Source organism: Amphiura filiformis, chromosome 8 (genome assembly GCF_039555335.1).
Source record: "Amphiura filiformis chromosome 8, Afil_fr2py, whole genome shotgun sequence".
NCBI lineage: Eukaryota > Metazoa > Echinodermata > Ophiuroidea > Amphilepidida > Amphiuridae > Amphiura > Amphiura filiformis.
The window spans coordinates 29,223,065-29,232,108 of record NC_092635.1 but is presented as its reverse complement, the minus strand read 5'-3'; the positions used below and the strand labels follow the sequence as shown (position 1 = coordinate 29,232,108).

Below are 9,044 nucleotides of genomic sequence, written 5' to 3'. Positions count from 1 at the left end.
ACATGGTAAACCACCAAATAACTTCTCCATTGAAAAGCACGTAAAAATCAACTTTTTTAAGCGGCGTTTTCTACCAGGCGTGACAATATTTTTCACTTTTTAACGTCATCCCTGTATTAATTAAGGACTGAAATTTCATTTAAGCTTCAATTTTGGGGAACTTTTCTTTTTTATTAAAAAATGTTAAAAAGCGACGCCGGTATTTCAACGCCAAAACTAGCATTAAAACTTGTTCCGTTAGCAGTAATTCAGCGGTCAGGGCCTACTTTTCTTGTGAAATCGATTTGTATAATTTCATATCTATTTTAGTCATTAATAGGTTAGCATCTTTCATTTAAATCAGAACATGCCAACCTCACGAAGAATATGGTCCCTAGGACACCACATTGTCTCCAGTAGCCATATACTTTTAACCGGAACTCATCACCATTGCACCTTTCGCGCAGTGATTTGGTGTAATGCGCCCTTAAGTTTATATACAGGTCAGAATGTTTTTAATAATACATATTAGGCTATAGGTTCCCCAGCAAACACAAAACGTTTTGCAAAAAATATTTAAATGTCGGGTTATATAAAGGTATAAAACGATATATACCATTCCAAAAACATTTTTCAAAACTTGCTGCAAAACAATTGTTGACAAAATATTTTGCAACAATGTTTTCCCAAAATAATTCACAATAACGTTTAAAAACGTTTTCATGGCCTTTATATAACCCGACATCCCCTCTCCCCTCCCCTCTTCCCATTGACACTCCCCGACACTCTACACCCCGAATACGTCATTACAAAGTGGCAGTAAATTAATCAAAAATATTAATAATTTATTGTTTTTATCAAATATTACAAAATTTACATTGATCAAAAATACAATTTTAATTCAATTTATTTACAAAATAAATAGATCACAGCTATATATTAGGAAAAATTTGGATGAATAATTCAGGAATCGAACCTGAGACCATCGGAGGACTTCATATACGCGTGGTATGGTCACCTGATTTGGGTTGACTGGTTTGATCCACTCTTGAAGTCTGGAAAAAGAGACTAAAGACACCGGAAACCATATGCAGCCTTTGCCTGTGAAAGTGGATCAGAATGACCATATCAGACCTGTATTGATAAAGTCCTCCGACGTGAAGGACAAAATATGAGTAATTCAATTGGTTTTAACAAGTAAACATCCAAATGATAAAACCTAAACTTGTTTTGCAAACAATTGGATCATCCTAACAACAAATAGGCTGCACGGAAGAAGGAAGAAATACAGTTGTGAGTTCGGTTTTGATTTTAGTATACTATTATACAATGCGTCACATGCTTGGAATAGTTTTTAGACCCTTTTTCATATTATGAACACGATGAAGGAATAAACCTTGTGGAATTAATCGATCATATGTATCCACACCCACACCCACCCCATCTTGCAAACACACACCCACTTTTAAATGCCTATCACCATGGACCTTTTGATTTGACTAGAAAATACCAAGCGCCCTATAAACTAACTGTGGACTCATACGTACAGAAATAAAATGGAGGACACCTGCTGATTACAACACACCGTACACTTTCTTAGGGGGTACCAATGCCCTTAAAACATGGACATTTGCTTAACCGGCGAATTACACGCTGCTTTACATTTTGGGCTGATTCTGACAACGACAAGCGTGGACATTCTCGGTCGGAGGTGTTGCCCTAAACCACCCGTCCACATACCTGCCGAAGAGCCTCCAAATGAGGACGTACAAAAAAGCACTGTACTATCCAATCGAGGACACACATTCCTGCAGTGAATCGACATACCATGGACATACACATACATACTATGAGATGGTACTATCTAAGGGGGTACACCCCCTATATACTGCCAAGCGAGGATGTGCTCTAAATAGCGTTTTTACATCATTTCCGTCAACCTGCACCTATCGGCAGATCGTGGACAGTCCACCTTTAGGTGTGCATCCACGGTTTGAGGTGTGTTACCACAAATATGTCCTCGTTTGGCGGCGAACACGTACTCGCCAACCCCGTCACAAACCACACCTACAACCCCATAAATATGGTGTCTTGCAAAGGTTTTGGGCAAGATGGCAAGAGTGATTTTCAAATATAGGCATGCATGTCTGCAACAATTAACCCAACAAACACAAAACGTTTCACATGAGAAAACGTTTTATTGTCGTGCTATACAAAGGGTATAAACCTCGTGATAACGCGGCAAACATTTTTGAAAACATTCTAACATAATGTTATTTAAAAGTTGACAAAATATTTTCAAAAAATGTTAAAAAGTATTTTACAATAACATTTTGTAAACATTTTAAAAACGTTATTGTATTGTTTTTTCATATCAAATGTTTTAAAAACGTTTTCATGAACTTTATATGACCTGACATTTAATTATTATTAACAAAATTAAGAACATTTTTGTGTTTGCTTGGAAAAAATATAGAAACATTATGTCTTGGCCGAGGACACAAGCTAATTATTATGCTTAAATTAATATTGGAACATGTCTTGCATCAAGTTATATCTATCCACATAGTCAGAAACAGCTTCAATTTAGACGTCTTTCATTTTAGACGTTTCATTATGGAGCTCCGGGATGTAGCCATGATGTGATTAAATTTGGAGATGTCTGGCGTAGAAACGTGACATTTGTGTCGTACTGACTTGCAGGCGGCAAAGGGGTGACATCCCGCTATCTCTAAGGTCCGCTATCTCTAAGGTTCGCTATCTCTAAGGTTCGCTATCACTAACGTGTAAAGTCTATGGAGATCAGAATCCCGCTATCTCTAATTGAGAAAAAGGTTCGCTATACCTAAAAAAAGGTCCGCTACTTCTAAGGTTCGATATCACTAATTTAGAATAAGGTTCGCTAGTTCTAAGGTTCGATATCACTAATTTTAAATAGGGTTCGCTATCACTAATTTAAAATAAGGTTCGCTATCACTAATTTTGAATAAGGTCCGCTATCACTAATTTATTGAAGGTTCGCTATCTCTAAGGTTCGTTATCACTAATTCCAATAAAGGTCCGCTATACCTAAGGTTCGCTATCACTAATTTTGTTTAAGGTTCGCTATCCTAATTAATTAAGGTTCGCTATCTCTAAGGTTCGTTATCACTAATTTCGATTAAGGTTCGTTATACCTAAGGTTCGTTATCACTAATCTTAAATAAGGTCCACTATCTCTAATTTTAAATAAGGTCCGCTATCTCTAATTTCAAATAAGGTCCGCTATCTCTAATTTTAAATAAGGACCGCTATAGCGAACCTTTTTTGAAATTAGAGATAGCGAACCTTATTTAATATTAGAGATAGCGAACCTTATTTAAAATTAGAGATAGCGAACCTTATTTGAAATTAGTGATAGCGAACCTTAGAGATAGCGAACCTTAGAGATAGCGAACCTTAGAGATAGCGGACCTTATTTAAAATTAGAGATAGCGAACCTTAGGGATACCGGGATTGTTAAAATTAGAGATAGCGGACCTTATTTTAAATTAGTGATAGCGAACCTTAGAGATAGCGAACCTTCAATAAATTAGTGATAGCGGACCTTATTTAAAATTAGAGATAGCGAACCTTATTTAAAATTAGTGATATCGAACCTTAGAAATACCGAACCTTTTTCAAAATTAGTGATATCGAACCTTAGGTATAGCGGACCTTTTTCGTAATTAGTGATAACGAACCTTAGAGATAGCGAACCTTAGAGATAGCGAACCTTAGAGATAGCGAACCGTAACCGAAATTTTGACGAAAATCGTCAAAAAAACAACATCCCATAGAGAAGGGGCAAAGGGAGAAAATGTCTTGCAACGCCACTTGCAGACAAGACAAGACATACTATTTCCTATTGTCGAAGACATGTTTGATTGCAAGATACTATTATATGTAGGCCAGTTCCGCAAATAGGTTACTTCTATCGCTGCAACTAAACAAGATGAAGACCAAAGTCCGTAGCGCGCCGACCACAACCAAATAAGGGATGGTATCAAAACTTGCCCGGTGTTCGCCCGGTGGTCGTCCGCCGGTTCCGGACGGTTCCATCCAGTTGTAGCCGTTTCTATTGTTCTAAACAATAGAAAGCGGTTCGACCGCCGGTAACCGCCGGTCGAGTTTTGTTTTCATCCCTTAATCATTAAGCGTAAAACGGGAGTGGAAAACCAAATATCGCAGCTGACAACCATCCGAAAACTCAGTGCATCGCAACGGAATCGAACGCAAACCGTCTGACTATGGTGACAGCAATAAAGAGAGGCAAGGGACTGGTCTGCTTGAAAGAACATGATTATGACCACTAATTCGCTGGCGTAGTGCACGTTAGTTACGAACCACTTATCGAAATGATCACAACACAAAGCCTATGGCATATCATGTGTATGAGCCCAGGCTTGAACAAGTAACCAATGGTTACTAACGTGTACTATACAGCAGCGATAAAACTGCCGTCCAAATGTTGGTATGTCATCTCGTGTCACCCCATCTATTTCATAATAAAGATGATAAAATAACAATTTTGATTTTACGCTAAAATTTCTAGATATCCACTGTCCTTGTTATTTTCAGTCCTATTTGGTTTAGATATTTTCAAAATCTTTTCATCAATAGTTTCGTAAGAGTCATTAGATTCGGCATCTTCACTTAAGTCCGTAGAGATGGTCTTATTTAGGGCTGGATGGGAGTGCACTCTCATAGAATATGACGATGTACCATCTGAGGAAATCGGTGGCAACGGCAAAGCACACGTCGTACCATCTGATGGGGAAATCGGCGGTAACGGCAGCGCACACGCCGTAACCATATTACCATGATTGCTGGTGAATGAAGAACACGATGCAACGCTCTTAATCATATTACTGCTGACGAATGAAGAACATGATGCAACGCTTCTTAGGTCCTGATAATTATGCTTATCAGCCATACTTAGCGCAGCGTAAGATTCCGGTGAAGACATATCCGGATGTCTTATTTTTTGTCCACCACGACAGCTTTTTGTCGTTGAAGAACCGTGTCGAAAGCTTCTGATGCTAAAATTAAAACTCTTGCTGCTTAATCGGCTACTCAATGTCCTGGTACTGCTTCGCGGAGTCATTGGTATGGTGGTTTGTCGTGGTTTCTTGTTTGCCTTCCGCTGGACGTAAATATAAATTATTGCAGCAAGTGAAGCAATTGCCAACCCGCCGATTATGCTAACTGCTATCAGAGCGATTTTACTGTTATCTTTAGAATTCGGTGGTTGCGCCAAATATCGCCCGTCGTCGAGACCAGTTAATGGATGTCTTGTAATAGGTAACCGACGGTCTACGGTCACTCTTGGCGGATTTGTGTTTTCGATAACAACAAACTCGGTTACGCTTAGAGTTGCGGATGTTCCAACCAGTATAGCAGTACCATTGTCCACTTTACATTCAATTTCAGCGTCGTTGTCTTCATTGGTTAAATCGCTAATGGTCAAGTGTTTCTTGTTACCCGAAAGCCTAAAACGACGACTTGAACTAGAATCGGGAAGCACCTTGTTGTCGTTAAAGTACCAGACATAGGTGTCGTCGGGTTGCTGGTCTTGCTTTCGGCATTCAAACGCGAAGGATCCGCCTGCGGTACCATGGCCAATGAGAGGTAAAACCATGACACTTGGATATCGACGAAGCGGTTGTAGCGAACAGGATCGTACCTCGTGCATTGCCATACTTTCGGCGATACATGTAAATGTTGCGTCAACGTCTTCAACTCCCATAACATGATCCAATTCATTTCGCTTAGTTGCTGTCGGTGTGATGGGTACGCCATCGCGTTCCCAAACTAGCGTGGCCGGAGGATCTCCGCCCGTTGAAATACATGATAATTTCGTCATTCTTCCGATTTCATTCCTTTCTGTCATCAGTAAGCACGCAGGGTAATTAAAGTTTGGGGGAATCATGACTCGGAGCCTAGCTCCTAAATAGATGTGATCTGAGCCCCTCTCAAATCCACATCGATACTCATCCGAGTCGCTACGTTGAGCATTGGCTATCTGTAGGTCATACTCCCCATTCTCATGGTCACCTGTAATGACATATCTACCTATTGCAGGTCGAGATCCCTGGGACACATGTTCGTTCTGGCTGAGTAATGTACCAGTGCTTAATCGGTACCAAAACACTCTGTCGTTTCCTTGTCCATTAAAGGCACAGTGGAGAGTAGCTGTCTCACCTTGACGTACGGATGTGTCCCCAGGACCGTATCTGTGCTCTATCGAGCCATTGGCGTACACAAATGCAAAAATTATGATAAGTGCGGAGCGCGAAGATGTCATCTTGACGGAAGTGTCGCACAGTTCTTATCTGCTTCGGAGTTATAACAACTAACTTGGTTGAAACATACAAATATTTTGTCCAGTAGATCAGATTATTAACTGTGATACTGTTGACACATAAAGCAACACTGTCCTAGTATTAAATCAAATCAAAAACCAAGACGGAAGTTCATTCCCGTTCTTTCCATTCGGCAGCGTTTGCTTGTGGTACTTATGACAAGTATCTCTGGAGTCTATCAGAAATGGGATTGGTTATCAGGGTGCAATTATCAGTAGCCAGAAACCATTCGCAAGTTAGCAGCTGGCATGCGTACTGGTACTTCTGAGGATCCCACGCATCACAATCTTCCAAAGACACAGGGTGACCCTAAATATGGTTCAACGTTCATGAAAATGACCTTCAATGTACGTCGGATAAAGAACCTCATACACCAAACATGAGGACATTGTTACAATTTTAATGATAAGTGAGAGTTACCGAACTTTGTTACAGACAATGAGATGTTTATAATTGCAACAGTTTTGAGCCTAGTAATCTGCATAGATGAGATCATCGATGTCCGATCGAAACAATATAGCAGGCCCCATAGCATGCCAATCGGAAACCAATGGTTGCAAGACAACGTCCGCTGGTGGCTACTGCTTGAGGTCAGTAATTGTTGCCAAACCATCTGAAAGTTCCTCTCTCACTTTGTGTCATAGCTATCTTCACAAGTGTATACGTGAATTGAATGGATATGGTTATATAGAAAACGTGAGTGATTTCGATTTAGCCTTCACACTCGTACTTGTCGGGGTGAACTTGGAAGTTAGTTGTATCCAGATATCAATATGCAAACGAACATTGCATGTGTAATGGTTATTTTGTCATTAACAAACTCAATAAAATATAAGTATAACTACTACTTGACCGTTTCGACCTCTAAAATGCAAAGTAGGCCCTACACTGATATTTTTGGATTATGAATGGATAGCATTTCGTTCAATAACATCAGACCTCAATATTTGACTTTTGACGTCACCACTAGACGAGGACTTCCATATTGCATCATACATCCACTGTATAGAGAGAACCGAGACAGAGTAAATACTCTATGGAGTCATGTGTAGTTGTTGATGTCCTTGCTGTCTCAGTCTCTTACCAAAGTCTGAGGACTAATTCCCGCAATATGTCAGATGTGAGCATTTGGGTCGTCGATTCAGATGGTTCGTTCGAGTCAGCGTGCGTGTACTTGTTTGTTTGTCGTTACGATTGAAAGTCTATCGCTGCCATGCTGATGTCCCGTCCCCGACGTCTGTCTCTATAATTCCTTTAACATGTCCAAGAGCAAAACAATAGGAAAAATGTCATGGGAACGACCCATCAGATACAAAGTCAGAATTGAATTGACTCGAGTATTTTGCACCACAAGATGTCTCCATGCGCACAGCGATCTTCGGCATTTAAAAAAAATATAATGCTCGGAGACTAGTGAACAATAGCCCACGAGGAGTGACACATGTCATGAACTATTATAGGCACCTAGGTACTATAAAAAACGACATAGGCCAATCAGTGGTTCACAGCAGCTTAGGAACATCAAGAGTGCCAGCAAGAGTGAATGGAGTACAGTAAAGCATCAGACACATGAAAAAGATGCTTATGCTCATGAAGGATGGTGTGCCATTGTCAGATATTTCTCCGATTACTCCATCTGGTTGGCTATTCCAAATATGTACTGCAGTGTGGATGAAGGTCCTGTCAGTGGATGTGGTTCTAAAAACTGGTACTGTGAGCATGGTGAGAGCATCGCAAGGCATGGACAAGCTGAAGCGGGTAGTTCTTCTGACTATAAATGGATTTGGTAGCAGTGCCTTCAGATCATTTTGGGCACAAGCTGGTGTGCATTTTGTAGTGGACTGTTGCTTTAGCCAAGTTGGCGTCGTTGATGGAGAGATGTGATGTTCAGTTCAGTGTTTGCTTCCTCGTCGCTCACACCTATGATTCGCCGAAGGATTTTCCTCCGGATAGAGTCTAGTAATCATTGAGTGGTGGCGCGGGCACTCATCGAAGACAGTGAGACAGCACACTGCGAACTTGAGCCTTGTAAATGGTTGCTCTGCCTCTGACATCAAGTTCTGACATGCAATTCTCTTCAGAACACCAAGTTTCTGTCCTGCTCTGGATGAACGTTAGAAATGTGCTTTGTCCAGATCAGCTCAGCTTGCTGTCGACTCCCAGGATCTCCAGCTCCATGCACCTATACCTATATACAATGATATACAGTAACATACAACATTTTTATTCTACATGCTATCAACGTTTTGCATGATTTGATTATAACAAACAAATTATTTAAAACTATTTAAAAAGCATCCGTAAGCAAGTTCATCAGGATTGTCCGTAGATATCATTTGTAAAATTTCATGTAAACAAATCCAATTGATTATTTGGTAAAATGACTGGTAGGACTGGGAAAATTGGTCAGTCGATTTGAGAAAGTGCTACGATGTAGCACGAAACGTCATTGTTAGGTATGTTTAACATCATTTTACCAAATAATCAATTGGATTTGTTTACATGAAATTTTACAAAATGATATTTAAAAAGCACCTCATCAAAAGTTACATTAGCATTTTCCAACCAAGACAGCATTTTCCAAAGACACCATTTAACATTTTTAAAGCAAAAAGAATAGGCCTACAAGCTATAGGTCATAACCCCAAAAATGTCATTTATTATTATTGCAATTGCAGTATG

The 9,044-nt window shown here is 39.9% G+C and overlaps 1 protein-coding gene across 1 annotated transcript; it reads right to left on the bottom strand.

The window, feature by feature from the left end:
- Positions 1-4,332: 4,332 nt before the first annotated feature.
- On the bottom strand, positions 4,333-6,511 carry LOC140158916 (uncharacterized). Its single transcript, XM_072182185.1, has one exon. The coding sequence runs from the start codon at positions 6,302-6,304 to the stop codon at positions 4,535-4,537; it is 1,770 nt and encodes a 589-aa protein (XP_072038286.1). The 5' UTR covers positions 6,305-6,511; the 3' UTR covers positions 4,333-4,534.
- Between the last annotated feature and the right edge of the window lie 2,533 nt (positions 6,512-9,044).